The sequence below is a fragment of the Nerophis lumbriciformis genome, linkage group LG09 (assembly GCF_033978685.3).
Source record: "Nerophis lumbriciformis linkage group LG09, RoL_Nlum_v2.1, whole genome shotgun sequence".
In the NCBI taxonomy this organism is placed as follows: domain Eukaryota; kingdom Metazoa; phylum Chordata; class Actinopteri; order Syngnathiformes; family Syngnathidae; genus Nerophis; species Nerophis lumbriciformis.
In genome coordinates, this window is record NC_084556.2 from 20,545,430 (window position 1) to 20,562,440 (window position 17,011).

Sequence of the window (17,011 nt, forward strand, 5' to 3'; positions counted from 1 at the left end):
ATTCCTCCAAACAACTGTTGCCTGCCTGCTTCAGTAGCAGAAACTCGCCATTTGATCCCGTCAATCACACTGTGGACACAACGGCTTCCTGAAGTCTCACTAAACATCTCCCACTTTGGATCCTAATGTAATGTTTTTACATTGATAACAATGGAGCCAACAGATTAACTAGCTAGCAAAGTAGCTCCTATTGTCAGCGTACATGGCAACTTCAAAAGCAAGTTCCTGACATACGATATCCTGAATGTTAAACTAAAATATTGTTTAAAACCAACAATCTTGACAAAAAATGTAATGGAGGCACATGTGGCAATCTTCAGCAAAGAAAGCAAAATGAAAACCAACTAGGGTTGGGAATCGTTTGAATTTGAACCATTGTAGTTCCATTTTGTTCCTCGATTTGATTGCGGTTTACAATGATTCTCAAATCCGATTATTTTAGAAGGTAGGGTCAAAAATGTATCGTATTTTCCGGGCTATAGAGTGCCCACTAAGTTTTAGGGGAAACAATATTTTTCCATATTTTAGCTGCACATTAGCTGCAGATATACACATTGTGAAATTAGTTATTAACACGGAATATTTTATAAATGTTTAGTACTATAGTACATTCCTTTATTGTTTTCCAAACGGCAGTAAAATGGCTGACCAAACAAAACCGACTTCATCATAATGGACCCACTCGCTGCGGAACCTAGCTCTCTAATCAGCTAAACAGACTCAATAACTCCACGATGACCTTTTGCTGAATTTACTGAGGAATTAGTGAAACTGGAACAATACAAACAGAATGCCATTGTAAGGTAATGATACTAACAAAGACACTGGTAAACGTTTTAGCATATTAGCCAACACTAGCTTCATTACATTACGATAGCACATACAAATATGAATGAAAACACTCCTACAGACATCACACATAGAAGTGTTTAGTAAGTAAGAATTGTTTTAGTTATACTACAAAACTTACAAACATTGCTTGTAGTGATGAATGAAAAATCCATACGAGTAGAAACGCTATAGACAATAAGAAGACAGAACGGCATTTGTACTTCCGGTTAAATCTTCACCCAGCAGCACCTGCAGTGAGCAAACTCATCCAAAAGATGGCGCCATAGCACAAACAATAACACACCATTGAAGTGTCCTTTGCGTGTGTTTATAAAACAAGTTTATTTATGGCCGTTAGCGAAAAAAAATCCATAAATTAACCTCAACGTTTTATAAGCCGCATGATTCAAAGCGTAGAAAAAAAAATAGCGGCTTATCGTCTGAAATGTACGGTACTATTTTCTCTGGGATATTTTCAACTAGTAAAGCAATCCTTTGTACTAGAATATACTGTAAAGGTTAAGAGGTTTCTTTCCACAGGAGTGCACTTTCACAAAAGTTTCATTTTATTTTTAGACGCATCATAACACCTCATTTTACACATATCCTGTTGTTTGTGTGTTAGGGATAGGGATGTTCCGACCAGGGTTTTTTGCTGCCAATTCCGATGATCCATGAGTGAATTTGGCCGATACCAATCAAAATGTATTAACAGTAACCTGATTTATTTCCCGAATTTGTAAATATGAACAAAAAAAAACTTGTGAAAATAATGTCGATCTGATCACTCCAATAACGATCATATACTGATCAGCACTACCGATTTATGGATCAAGCCGTCTTCCCCTTATATGTATGCCTGCCAATTGCCAATAAACAGCCACAGAGTAGCCCAACACTTGTTCTATTATCTTCTCTTTAGACATTTATGAATCTATTTGTTAATTTTCTGTTAACAGCTTCTTACTTTCTGCTGTAATACGGTTCCACCTACGCTTCTTAAAATTTACCAAGCACATATTTCTTGATGTTATTTCAAGCTGGTTTAGCAGCTAACTTAGCTATTAGCTTGCCTGCTCCTGACTGCTCTTTCTCTTGTGTGTAATGTTTATCCTCATCCTCCAGGGTACTTTTTAAAAGCGTCGTTTACTTGCCGCAACGGAGGAATATTGACTTAGGGGAGCTCCTAATTGTTCCCTTTGGTGGACTGGCCATAGAAAATAGTAATCACTGTTTAAAAATGTCGATGCTTCCCGGAGAATCGGAATGTAGAAGACAGTTCCTATTGATGCCCAACCCTAAACCCAACTACTAATGCAAACAATGGAAGCATTACTGTAGTATTATTTTCAAGATGGTACCTGGATCTTCCATCTTTATTGGACCTAAGAGTGGATGTTTCATCGATACACAGCTGAATGAGGACATCCATAAATGGTGGTACAACATGTCTTAACATTGTCCAGGTTTGGCAAAAGTAACCTGGCTGTCAGTGCAACAAACCACAGAGTGCATTTCATTTTGCTCAGCTCTTTTAAGCTTTGGTCTGGGATCAAAAACCTCCTGCAGGGAGGAACACTTATGACTTAAAGATAATGTGTATATATTAATGACACAACTCTGTTGAGAGGCACCAATAGAACAAAAATGCACATGATGGAACAAAATCAAAGTTAATTTGCGTGAAGCCCTTATGTGGTTATGACACACACCGGTGCTAATGCTGCTGATGAGTGTGAAGCAGAGTGTGAAAGGTAATGGGAAGATAATAGGCAATGAGGTTGATGGTAATGACCTGGCTTGAGTAACGCTAACACGTCACATCATCTAACTCACAATAATTTGTGAATTTACAACAATATGTAAGTCTTAGGACAACAGATGGTGCCATAATTACTGTACATGGTCAATAATGCCATAAAATAAAGAGATGACGGGATGCTGACACAAAAAAATGTTATAAAATTTTAAAATATCATTTCTTATAACTTCCTTTACAGTTGCAACTGTTTCCTAAAACCCATGATTGAATACATAGCGTGATCCCCAATGATTGGATTTCAACAAACCAAATTTGTCTTTGCGTAATCTTCATGCAGCAATTTGAATAGTCCAAAAACAGAGCTTCAAGCTACTCAGTTACTAAATATTAATATACAGATTAATTTTTTGGAAATGGCAAAACTAAGAAGGGTGCTATATCTCACTACCATTATTTTTATTCAATATAAAAATAGACAATGCATTGTAATTCCCATAACTCTTTGATCAAAAGAATGTGCAACACAATGTGAAAATTAGATCCAGTGCAATAAACTATATCACAAATTACAGTATATACTAATTTTTTAAAATTGAAACTTATGTACCAAAATGTTTTTTTAATAGTTTGTCCCTCTTGTGCAGTTTTAATGATGTGATCAAAATATTACAAATAGCTCTCAGCATGATGCAGTGCAGTCCTATATTGACGCAACTATCTTCATATTGTGCCCTTTTGCAGATTAAATGATGAGTGAGTGTGTGTGTGTATATATGTATATACACGCACACACAAAGTTTCTGTGGTTTATCTGATATACAGTGCTCAATACTAGGGTAGAGGGGAATATACGTTAGGTCCAAAAAAACACAGAGGCTATATCATCCCTACAAGCCTGTTTCGCAGGTTTCCCTGCTCGTCAGGGGATTTTATTATTTTATTTATTTTTTTATTGTTTTTTCTGACCTAACATATACATATACATATATATATATATATATATATATATATATATATATTTATTAGGGCTGTGAATCTTTGGGTGTCCCACGATTCGATTCAATATCGATTCTTGATGTCACGATTCGATTTAAAATCGATTTTTTTTTTTTTTTAATTCAACACGATTCTCGATTCAAAAACGATTTTTTTTTTCCCGATTCAAAACGATTCTCTATTCATTCAATACATAGGATTTCAGCAGGATCCACCCCAGTCTGCTGACATGCAAGCAGAGTAGTAGATTTTTGTAAAAAGCTTTTATAATTGTAAATGACAATGTTTTATCAACTGATTGCAATAATGTAAATTTGTTTTATCTATAAATGAACCAAAAATATGACTTTTTTTTATCTTTATGAAAATATTGGACACAGTGTGTTGTCAAGCTTATGGGATGTGATGCAAGTGTAAGCCACTGTGACACTATTGTTCTTTTTTTTTTTATAAATGTCTAATGATAATGTCAATGAGGGATTTTTAATCACTGCTATGTTGAAATTGTAACTAATATTGATACTGTTGTTGATAATTTTCATTTTTGTTTCACTACTTTTGGTTTGTTCTGTGTCATGTCTGTGTCTCCTCTCAATTGCTCTGCTTATTGCAGTTCTGAGTGTTGCTGGGTCGGGTTTGGTTTTGGAATTGGATTGCATTGTTATGGTATTGCTGTGTATTGTTTTGTTGGATTGATTAATTTAAAAAAAAAGAAGAAGAAAAAAAAAGGTTTAAATAAAAATTAAAAATAAATAAATAAAAACGATTTTTTTAAAATGAGAATCGATTCTGAATCACACATGAGAATCGCGATTCGAATTTGAATCGATTTTTTCCCCAACCCCTAATATATATATATATATATATATATATATATATATATATATATATATATATATATATATATATATATATATATATACATTTTTCTTTTTATTTATTTTTTACAAATGTAAATGTAGAAAATATATAAACCAACCTAAGGCCAGACTTTGAACACCCCTGGTAAGGCTGTGCAATATTTCCCACTTTAATAGCTATACTTTCTAGTGGACGTTAAGACTTCATTATGGGTCAATCCATCCATCATGATTAAAGTGATGCATTCATCACGACTGGTCTCACCTGGTGCGTGGATGACCTGAGCGAGCCAAACGACGGCGAGCAGCCCGACCCCGCAGCAGCAGAACCGCTGGAAGGGCCGCCGGTGCCTCGCTGCTCCTCTCATTCCTCCGACGCCCGCATGTCCGCTACAAAAACATATGTTGCGCCCTGTCTTGACAGTTTGTATCCCACTTGGACAGCCGCTCCTTCGGAAGAAACCGCCACTGTCTACTACACCAGTACCACCTCCAGCAATAAGTTGCCGAACAGCGTGAAAACCCCCCAACATAAAACCCTCCCACTTTGGTTTTCCCCCGTCCGCACTCAAAAACAGAGGTCAGGCCGCTTCGGTGCCACCAACCTTCGGCCAGCTCATAGCGAGTCGCGGCGTACGAAGCAGAGGCTGTCTGCGCTCATGTGAGCAGGCGGAAAGGTCGACAGCAGCCCCCACAGTGAGAGGCAGCAACAGGAGGCGACATGCTGGAAGCGCCCACTTTTCTTTTTCCCCGCTCTCCTCTGACTCCTGCGCTTCCAGTCCGTGACCACCAGTCGGCGCACAACAGATGACGTTGCCGCCTCCACGGATAACACTGCCACACACTTTTAATTAAAAAACCTGACCGCCATCTTGGCTCGATAGTAGTTGATACCAAAGTTGACGTGAATGTACTGTAAGCGAGCAAGTAGCAGCAAAGAGGCACTTAACGTAGAATACTAACTAAAAATGACCCAAAACATATATATGTTACACTCACCGAAATTGATGAATATACGTCTTCAAAACCCATTATTGTTTGCTTTACTTGAATTCAGTTGCGTGTTGTTAACGTAGCATAAAGAAGCTAACAATTGAGCTAGCAAGTTGTGTTGAGGTAAGCTTTAAATAATTACCTTACCGTTTATCTTATTAAAATTCATCCATCTTCTTCCGCTTATCCGAGGTCAGGTCGCGGGGGAACCAGCCTAAGCAGAGAAGCCCAGACTTCCCTCTCCCCAGCCACTTCGTCCAGCTCCTCCCGGGGGGATCCCGAGGCGTTGGAAGACCAGCCGGGAGACATAGTCTTCCCAACGTGTCCTGGGTCTTCCCCGTGGCCTCCTACCGGTTGAACGTGCCCTAAACGCCTCCCTAGGGAGGCGTTCGGGTGGCATCCTGACAAGATGTCTGAACCACTTCATCTGGCTCCTCTCCATGTGGAGGAGCAGCGGCTTTACTTTGAGCTCCTCCCGGATGGTAGAGCTTCTCACCCTATCTCATCTGGGGATGGCGTGGCACGGTTGGGAGAGTAGCTGTGCCAGCAACCTGAGGGTTCCTGGTTCGATCCCCACCTTCTACCAACCTCGTCACGTCCGTTGTGTCCTTGAGCAAGACACTTCACCCTTGCTCCTGATGGATCGTGGTTAGGGCATTGCATGGCAGCTCCCGCCATCGGTGTGTGAAAGTGTGTGTGAATGGGTGAATGTGGAAATAGTGTCAAAGCGCATTGAGTACCTTGAAGGTAGAAAAGCGCTATACAGGTATAACCCATTTACATTTACAATCTCTAAAGGAGAGCCCCGCCACCCGGCGGAGGAAACTCACTTCGGCCACTTGTACCCGTGATCTTGTCCTTTCGGTCATAACACAAAGCTCATGACCATAGGTGAGGATGGGAACGTAGATTGACCTGTAAATTGAGAGCTTTGCCTTCCGGCTCAGCTCCTTCTTCACCACAACGGATCGATACAGCGTCCGCATTACTGCAGACGCCGCACCGATCCGCCTGTCGATCTCACGATCCACTCTTCCCTCACTCGTGAACAAGACTCCGAGGTACTTGAACTCTTCCACTTGGGGCAGGGTCTCCTCCCCAACCCGGAGATGGCACTCCACCCTATTCCGGGCGAGAACCATGGACTCGGACTTGGAGGTGCTGATTCTCATCCCAGTCGCTTCACACTCGGCTGCGAACCGATCCAGTGAGAGCTGAAGATCCTGGCCAGATGAAGCCATCAGGACCACATCATCTGCAAAAAGCAGAGACCTAATCCTGCAGACACCAAACCAGATCCCCTCAACACCCTGACTGCGCCTAGAAATTCTGTCCATAAAAGTTATGAACAGAATCGGTGACAAAGGGCAGCCTTGGCGGAGTCCAACCCTCACTGGAAACGGGTCTTATTAAAATGTTTAATTCAAAGACAGAAAAACCCCAAAACCTTTTCAAATCAAGGACACTCATCAAAGGTGTCTTGTCAGGTGCGTTTGGTTGCTAGCTTTGATCATCCAACAAAACAACAGGAACATGGTGACGTCATGTTAAACACACCTTGCTAGCCAAACTCTGGCATTGATTGGTTAATAAAGCTGTCTGTCAACAGCATTGTTTTCTCACTTGGCAATATGGCTGTATGGGCAAAGCAGAGAACACTTTTAAGGATATTCACACCAGAAAAAGACTAATAATCACTTAAGTAAATCTTTGTGTAACTAATAACAATGGTTCCTATCTATATTTACATGATAACTGACCATAAAAAATAATGAGTAATATCCAACAATATTGATCAATTCTGATTTAAGTGCCCCCTTGTGGTCAAATGGCAACCATCACTATGAACAATCTTTTCTGTGCTGTAGGCCAGCATTGGTGTCAATGTATAACACTTGCCCACACTTTCTCGCAAAACCATCAGGCGAAAAAGAGCATTAGCTTCACACACAAGTGAAATACGTAATATTGTACAAGACTGTGAGTGTAAACACACAGTTTCTGTATTTACAGCTGAGTCAAAGTAGTGCTAGGCCCTCGAGGTGTGTATATGACACACTGTGGGGCCCCCAGTGAGGACTCCATCCTGTGCTTTAACCCCAAATAAAGACATTGGCCGGCACATTGTTGTTATCATACATCTCCCCGATGTCAGTGCAGGGATGAGAAAGCATTCTTCTTTGGCTTGTGTTTAGGAAAAGTATTCCAAAGGACAGTCCTGGGAAACGTTTGCACATGTGTCATGCTGTAATGTGAACAAGATAAAGCATTGTCGCCATGCACATCATCTATAATGAAAGGTTTATACCTCACAAATGTGTTTTTGTTTTCCAGCATGGTCATGCTTGTTTCTTTTAAAAAGTTGTCTAATTCAACGTAATGGAAAGTAAATAATCGAGCTTCAGTTGTGCAGCATTTCTGACACTGCAATATGTGTTTCATTAACCCTGCACACACTAAATAGCAATTTAAGTAAATATTATAATAAGGACTGGTGAACATTGCTACGTGTTCTATAAATACAAGCGTACAGCGTTTCCATTGTTCTACATTTAGTTATGTTACAGCCTTATTCCAAAATAGAATAAATTAATTTTTGTCCTCAAAATTCTGCACACAATACACCATAATGACGCTTTTTGAAATAATAATACAAAAAAACACAAAAAAAATCACATGCACATAAGTATTCACAGCCTTTGCTCAGTACTTTGTTGATGCACCTTTGGCAGCAATTCACGTCTCTTTGAATATGATGGCAAAATATTAGCACACCTATCTTTGGGCAGTTTCGCCCATTCCTCTTTGCAGCACCTCTCAAGTGCCATCAGGTTGGGTGGAAGCGTCGGTGCACAGCCATTTTCAGATCTCTCCAGAGATGTTCAAACTGATTCAAGTCTTGGCTCTGGCTGGGCCACTCAAGGACATTTACAGAGTTGTCCTGAAGCCATTCCTTTACTGTGTGCTTAGGGTCGTTGTCCTGTTGAAAGATGAACCGTCATATGAGTTTAAGAGCGCTCAGGAGCAGCATTTTATCCAGATGTCTGTACATTGCGGCATTCATCTTTCCCTCTATCCTGACTAGTTTCCCAGTTCCTGCCTCTGAAAAACATCCCCACAGCATGATGCTGCCACCACCATGCTTCACTGTAGGGATGGTGTTGGCCTGGTGATGAGCGGTGCCTGGTTTACTCTTTGGCATTCACGTCAAAGAGCTTAATCTTTGTCTCATCAGACCAGATCATTTTTGTTTTGTCATGGTCGGAGGGTCTTTCAGGTGCATTTTGGCAAACGTTTACGATAGAATGGCTCCCGTCTGGCCACTCTACCACATACAGGCCTGATTGGTAGATTGCTGCAGAGATGGTTGTCCTTATGGAAGGTTCTCCTCTCTCCACAGAGGAATGCTGTAACACTGACAGAGTGACCATCGGGTTTTTGGTCACCTCCCTGACAAGGGTGCTTCTCCCCCGATCGCTCAGTTTAGACGGCCGGCCATCTCTAGGAAGAGTCCTGGGGGTTCCAAACTTCTTCCATTTACAGATGATGGAGGCTACTGTGCTTATTGGCAGATATTTTTTGCACCCTTCCCCAGATTTATGGCTTGAGACAATCCTGTATCGCAGGTCTATAGACAATTCCTTCGACTTCATGCTTGGTTTGTGCTCTGCCATGCACTGCAAACGTGTGGGACCTACAGGTGTGTGCCTTTCCAAATCACGTCCAACCAACTGAATTTACAACAGAGGGACACCAATTAAGCTGTAGGAACATCTCAAGAATGATCAGTTGAAACAGGATGCCCCCGATCTCACTTTTGAGCTTTATGGCAAAATCTGTGAATACTTGTGAACATGTGATTTCTTTTTTTTTTTTCCAATTAATTTGCAAATATTTCTAAAAAAAAATTAAAAAAATTGACATGGTCATTATGGTGAATTGTGTGTAAAATGTTGAGGACTAAAATGAATGTAATACATTTTGGAATAAGGCTGTAACATAACTCAATGTGGAAAAAGTGAAGCACTGCATCTTACTGTATAACATGGCCAAAAGCAAAGTATGTAATTTCTCTCCTTTTGTCATCTTAACCCACTTTCTTTATTTTTTTTTTAACCTTGACATACTAAAATATACTGAGATTATTTATTTCTTCAGGAGAAATAAAAGGACATTAAGACATTCAGTTCTGTTATTCCAATTCATCATCAGTCACATTAAGCACCCTTTTTCCTCTTTAATTCAGGTTTAAAAACCATATAATAGTCTGACTGAGCCACTTACAATTCTCGCTGTAAAGCCTCAGCTGGGACCAACAACAACACACATTATCATCGACATTAACTCAGGTCTCTCATTTTGTTCACACAGCAGATGCAAAACCAGATGATATGTTCATCCGCCAGTGGAAACTTCAAGTCAGTGCAACCATAAATGAGGAAAGTGAGCTGGGTTAACAGGCATTACATTTTCAGGTAGGCACAAAGTCAAGAGAAGTCTCACTTTGACCGTCCTGCCAGGATCTTGTTCATTAAGGCGTACCTAATGGTGTTTTAAGACCTTATACAGATATTATTCTATCACTGCTGGCTTTCTGTAATAAAACAAAGTATCCTGCCTTTGTTCCCAAACACCTTCTCTGCAGTTCCAACAGCTACAAGAAAATCCACATTTGCATGATTAATAAGTTACACACACACACACACGCGCGCGCACACACACACACACACACACACGCACTAGGGGATGTTTGGATGTTGCTTGGCACATTCTCATGCTTGACCTCCTACAATCTAAACGACAATACGTGACACGGCAGAACAGATCTTCTCACATCGAAAGTTCAGTCTGGAGGCATCAGCATGTCAGAGATGATATCTGATTGATAATCAATCTGCCCAAATAACACGAGCTGTACAGAGTATTTTCGCATACTGATAATAAAGAAGATAATTTCATCTGTATATACTGTATCTTAATATGCTGGTAGCAGGTATTCACAGTGACTCTAAAATAACATTACAAGAGGAAGTCTGTACACCAAACAAGAGCGTTGACAGTCTTGAGTGGACGTGGGGCATCCACTTTAAAGAAGGTCTTGGAACTCTGAAGAGCTGCCTGGGCGTTTGTTGGCACTGAGGAGAAGCAGTCCATCTTTTTTTTATTTTTAAACACACCCCTAGCGGTGCCTTTAGCAAGGGGGCACAAAAAAGTTGAGGTAAGGTAGGATAAATAAAAATGCAATACGTGCCTCTGTCCAATGATTTGACCCCAAGAAAAGTGCAAGATAAACACACACACACATACACTTACACACACGCACACACACAGAGAACACATCAAAATGGGAAGATGTCCTCTCACTGCTACCACTCAAAAGCCATATTACCTCCAGTGGTCACAAAACACACTTTAGTACAACATAGTCAGATATTGTTTGCCACTTTGAGGTGTTTCATGTTGACACCTAAAGCTTTAAAAAGCTGCCGTTTGGCACGTTGAGGCCTGCAGGAGGACTTCTACAGTATGGCTGCTACAGTATTGAGTGAGGTTAGAGGAAAGTTGTAAAAGGAAGCGCTTCTTTCCTGTCATTGTGTCTTCAAGGGAGATATAACTCCTTTTCAGTATACACACACTCACACACAGGCTCAGTTTAATAGCTTTTCCTTCTCCTCTTCCGTTAATGAAGGGATTATTGAGAGCATCCCTTCCTAAAAACGTGGGTAGAGTACTACTGAGAAGCAAATAGATTGTTGCCTTAGGGCCTATTTTTTCATTTTACATTTTTTTAACATTTTCTGTTGTTTTAAGACCTTCCGCATAGCATCGCTACTTCACATCTAAGTCATGGTATACAGTATGAACACACACGCATTCAGTATGCATTCGATTCTGCAAACTAAATGTGCACACTTTTGGTCGTTCTTCAGATAAACATGCTATTTGGTGTACACTCTCTCTCTCTAAACTGCCACATAATATGCAAGTGCTGTTCAGCCCAGCTTATCAAGTATTTGAAGCAAAGTACAGTAGGAGATGCACACACACACACACACACATGCGGCTAACACACACGCACACACACATTTCAAGAGAAGCACTCCATCTACCAGAGGTGCAGACTTGTAAGGGAATGTCATCATGTTCTAAGTTGTTAATTTGCATACAGGCCCATTATTCACTGCTTATGGAGGATATGTTTGAGGACAGCGCGCACAATTTGCATCATTCTGCCGCTGGAAGGAGCGCGCGGCCGGGCGCTAACAGGGCTTGTTGACGTTGCACAGCAGCTCGGTGACTTTGATGAGGCGCGCCACCGTGCTCTGCGACTCCTCCTGCAGCCGCTGGTTGTTCTGCCGCAGGCTCTGCACCTCGGCCTGCAGCACCGCCTTGTCCTCCTTCTCCTGAAAGACACGGGCACACAAACAAAAACAAAAAGCCGTCTCTCAGATCGCTGCGTGTGGCAGGAACGGGACAGGGAAGAAGGAAGCGAGAGGTGGAGGTTGAGTGCATTACGAGTGGACACGCAAACAAAGCAAAAAGGCTCGACTGGTAAAAACACAAAGCGTGAAGCAGTGAATGACATTGTATGATCAACACAAAACAGTGCGGAAACAAGACATATATACGGTCATCTGACTGCTGTGGTTTTCTTCCTGCGTTTATCCATCCAATGCATGGTCATGGACGACCACAATGTATCCCACCGAGCTACACATTTTGGGAGACAAATCAACCAGGTTCTGATATGGTTACGATGATCAGACACAACATTAGGTACACCTGCACGATGTAATGCCAATTAATTCAATAAACTAATTATTGTTGTAGTGGTGGTAAAATTATGCTACATAATACTGAGAGCAGCAATATTACACACATATTGCTAAATGATGGTCATTAGAGAGTGTAGGTGTACCTACCGAGTGTATATATAAATTAGTGTAATTAGCACACAAATAATAGCAGTTTCAATTCAACAGATTCCAGTAATAAACAAGTTAATCAATGGATTAGAAAAACCTCCATTGAATGAGTCAAAATTAAAAAAGAGTCACAGCATGCGATCCCAGTCAAGCGTTTTTATAAATAACTTTTCATATAAATTATAGGAAGGGATAAAAGTTTTGTACACACACACGTAAGACAAATTATGTACAGTATTGACAATTCTCAAAGCAAGGCAACTTTGTGTTGAGTATTTTTGTCAAGCAGCAGATTGCGCAGAGAGAAAAAAAAGTCCAGAGCTCAACACATACAATGTTTTTTTGACATCTACATGAACATAATATGGACTACGGTAGTTCAATAGAAATGTAAAATATTGATTACAGCGTTCAGTGGTGTGACGATGACAACAGGAGTGGCAACAGATTCACTAAAATGAACACATATTACAATACTTGTGCAAAAGAAAATGTCATCTAGAAAGTTTTGTTTATGTACGAGTGGACTGCCACTATAAAAGTTTGCATTCTGGTGGGACATGTAAACAAGACACAAAATCACCTGGCTCCAGTGACACAGGCCGAACCACTTAAATTGTTTGTTCCTACCTGAGGACTCTCCTGTGCAATTCACTGAAAATATAGATACAACAACAACGTTTGAAGCATTCATGAGAGTCAAAGCACCTTTTGCAGGTCATCCTGCAGCTTCTTCAGCATGGTCTCTAGCTGTGACACCTTATCCTCCAGGTGGCCTGGAGAGTCACTGCACACAGACAAAAAGTGACACTTCAGCAAAAACGTTAAAAATCCAATCGTCAAAATGAGAATAGCTTATAGGCCTCTAGCTCTGAACTAGTATTCAGGTTCATGCAACGACTAATTTTATTGCATTTGAACAAACATTTTTTTGCAGTCATGCAGTGTTACACTCTAGTTGTCACCCATGCTGACCTCCATGTTGGCCTGTGGTTGAACCTTAGCTGTCCATCCATTTTTTCAACAGAGGAAACGCCTCATGTTATTTTTCTGTGTAAAGGAAACACAGGCTTGGCGGTGAGCTATATTAGACATGCTGGTGTGTAAGCGTGCACAATGTTTTCTCCAAGAGAGCTCCCCGGCTGATTCAGGAAAAACCAAGATGCTGTCTGTCTACAGAGATAGTAGAGATGCGATAATGACACAACTTGTTGCATAGCAACTCAGTGACCCACCTCTCCTTTGTGTTCAGCTTGCCATCCGTCTGATCCGCTCCCGACTGGTCTCCAGCTTTACGATCTGTGAAAAGAGACACATAGGAATTTCAGCAAAACATGCAAGTATATTACAGTGCATCCCGAAAGTATTCACAGCGCTTCACTTTGTCCAAATTTTGTTATGATACAGCCTTATTCCATAATTGAATAAATAAATGTTTGTCCTCAAAATTCTACACACAATACCCCGTAATGACAATGTGAAAAAGGTTTATTAATTTAATAAAGGTAAAAAAATAAGAAATTCCGTGTAAATAAGTATTCACAGCCTTTGCCCATACTTGCCAACCCTCCCGGATTTTCCGTGAGACTCCCGAAATTCAGCGCCTCTCCCGAAAACCTACCGGGACAAATTTTCTCCTGAAAATCTCCCGAAATTCAGGCGGACCTGAGTGACGTGTCGACAGCCTGTTTTCACGTCCGCTTTCCCACAATATAAACAGCATGCCTGCCCAATCACGTTATAACTGTAGAATGATCGAGGGCGAGTTCTTGGTTTCTTATGTGGGTTTATTGTTAGGCAGTTTCATTAACGTCCTTCCAGCGCGGTAACAACACACAACAACAGCAGTCACGTTTTCATCTACCATAGAGCAGTTCATCTGCCGTAAACAGCAATGTTGTGACACTCTTAAACAGGACAATACTGCCATCTACTGTACATGCATATGTGACAATAACATCTAGGGCTTTTAGAGAGTGCAGTGCACAACTGCGCACACAACTAGGAGACGAAGCAGAATGCATCATCAGAGAGGGTGTTCAGCATGGTTAGAAAAATAGTGACAGAGAATAGAACAAGGATGGACAATTCAACCCTTAACTCAACAATGAGTAGATGAGTGTTATGTGTGTGTATATGTGTAAATAAATGAACACTGAAATTCAAGTATTTCTCTTATTTATATATATGTATATATATATATATATATATATATATATATATATATATATATGTATGTATATATATATATATATATATATATATATATATATATATATATATATATATATATATATATATATATATAATAAAATAAATAAATATATATATATACGTATATATATATATATATAGCTAGAATTCACTGAAAGTCAAGTATTTCTTATGAAATACTTGACTTGGTGAATTCTAGCTGTAAATATACTCCTCCCGTCTTAACCACGCCCCCAACCACCCCCCAAGCCCCCCACCCCCACCCCCCGAAATCGGATGTCTCAAGGTTGGCAAGTATGCCTTTGCCACAAAGCTCAAAAGTGAGCTCAGTGGCATCCTGTTTCAAATTAATTGAGATGTTCCTACAGCTTAAACAGCCATCATGACAAACACATTGTTAAATGATTGCATGGTTGAAGATATGTACCTATTATTGTTAATTAGGGTTGCGCAACATGGAACATATAAATGATATAAATTTAACCAACAAGAGTGTTTATAATACTATTGTTGTATCGTTATAATGCACGTTGATGACACATTCGAGGTGTGTCCCACAAATTTGACAGCGACAAGCCAACGAACGCGTCCTTAACGCAATAGTCTACTCGCGAGTGAGATATCATCACCTCCACACCGGCAAAAATATGGGTTTCTTGTAAACATCATTATCACTGGATGATTTGAAGACAAGGAGCAGCGAAACATGCTACATTACACACTGTAGGAGTATATGAAAAAGCATAGCTAGCCGCTAAGCTGGAGTTCTTGAATGCAGTAAACAAGGGTGGGCGGATCGATACAAATATCGACAGTAACGATACCAAGAATAGCATTAGTATATGGTGGAAACTACAGTGATTAAATCTGTTATTTTATGATCACAAAATCTTTTTTTGTCCTATTTATTGTTGTCTACAAACTCACGAAATAAGAGCCGATAGTAGTTTCGCTTTTTGTTTAGTTAGTTTGCATTTATAACTTGAATATGAATTGTGTATGTAATAAAAGGAAAATGAAATAAATGAAATATTAATTGATATTGTCCCGTCACAAAAATGGAATCAATTAATGATTCGAAAATGTTAAGTATGAAAATGAATATGGTCAACACTGCCCCTGTAAATTTGGTGTTTGGTCGATATATAGGGATATACATTTAGGCCGTATCACTCATTCCTACTACTAATTAACAGGGTTACAGTAAAATGACACTAAAGTAGAGTGGGGCCAAATATGAGAAACAACAGTCATTTATAACTGAGCATTATTGTCTGTAAAGGCAGACTGACAGATTGTGCAGGTGTACCTAACATTATGGCCGGTGGCTGAGCACATTTGCGATTCTATTTGTAATCTAACCGACGCTATAAGAGTATGAAGTCAGTGGACTATATGATGGCATTAGCTTTCTCCTGATGTGCCTTTGACATTTACATCATTCCGCAGTTAAACAGCTGCTCACCCTCGCATGACAAAGCCTCCAGGATGCTGCGGCAGGCTGTGGCCAGGTCAGCGATGGACTGCCACTCTTCTTCCGTGGAATCCGTCGTCTCGGAGAGAACTGGGAGCAGGAATTAAGAATCGGTTCAGCCGCAGTGTAAAAATATACATTTTAATAAAATGCATTTGGAGGAGGAGGAAGTCTGTGACAGCACATTGAAAATATGTTCTCATTTTGGCTGGAGAGTTAACAATAAGCCACCACAAGGGGGTGCTGCGGCGTTACTGCTAGGGTTAAAAAGGTAGGACACTGGTGCAGAACAGCTGTTTTGGCCCAGTTTTGACTGGATTTAAGGACTTTTAAAGCATGGGTGGAAATGCAATATGATGATGAGTAATCAAGTGCTGACAATAAATTGACAAAAAAGCACATGAGTTGCCATCCCTCCATCCATCCATCCATTTCTACCGCTTGTCCCTCTGTTTTTTTGATAGATTTGCACTTTGTGAAAAAGAATGGTGTAAAAATAATTACACAAAACTCCAGGGGTGCCCTACACATACATATCATAAATCTGATGAGGTGACGTGTCCACTCATGGCTTCTGAATGATGTGGTTGATAGTCTCAGTAGCAGTATAGCAGATGGTATTAAGAAGAGCAGGGTCTTGATCTAAAACTCCACCCTTCCCGCCGCCCATCTGTCCCCCCGTTTTATCCTAGCCCTGGCAGGGGGTGCTAGGGGAGCAGGGGTGATATTAGATTAGCGGAAAACGGGGGCAGCGTGGATGGCAGAAGGACAAAGGGGATCCAGCGGGGAGCAGAGGGAGGATAATAAAGAGAGCGGTTTAACACAGAGAAGATTTGGAGGCTCAAATCAGGCAGGGATGATTTGCAAACATGTGTAATTGTTTCATTCTGGCCTCATTGCAGCAGCGTTGTTTGAGTGCATGCTCAGGGTCACAATGCATTGGCCTGCTGTTAAT

General features: G+C 40.5%; 2 protein-coding genes across 2 annotated transcripts in view; both read right to left on the reverse strand.

Moving 5' to 3' along the window:
• The window catches only part of LOC133607569 (sodium/potassium/calcium exchanger 3-like), a 43,268-nt gene extending 37,929 nt beyond the window's left edge, over positions 1 to 5,339 (reverse strand). Inside the window, exon 1 of the mRNA XM_061962316.1 lies at positions 4,715 to 5,339. Within this exon, the coding sequence (XP_061818300.1) occupies positions 4,715 to 4,982 (268 nt within the window). The 5' untranslated portion in view covers positions 4,983 to 5,339. The remainder of the gene's footprint in view (positions 1 to 4,714) is intronic.
• Positions 5,340 to 7,080: 1,741 nt separating this feature from the next.
• sipa1 (signal-induced proliferation-associated 1) overlaps positions 7,081 to 17,011 on the reverse strand; it is a 55,076-nt gene continuing 45,145 nt past the window's right edge. The window contains exons 13-16 of the mRNA XM_061962315.1: positions 16,048 to 16,146; positions 13,604 to 13,667; positions 13,077 to 13,155; positions 7,081 to 11,846 (exon numbers count right to left, since the gene is read on the reverse strand). Of these exons, the coding sequence (XP_061818299.1) occupies positions 11,703 to 11,846; positions 13,077 to 13,155; positions 13,604 to 13,667; positions 16,048 to 16,146 (386 nt within the window). The 3' untranslated portion in view covers positions 7,081 to 11,702. The remainder of the gene's footprint in view (positions 11,847 to 13,076; positions 13,156 to 13,603; positions 13,668 to 16,047; positions 16,147 to 17,011) is intronic.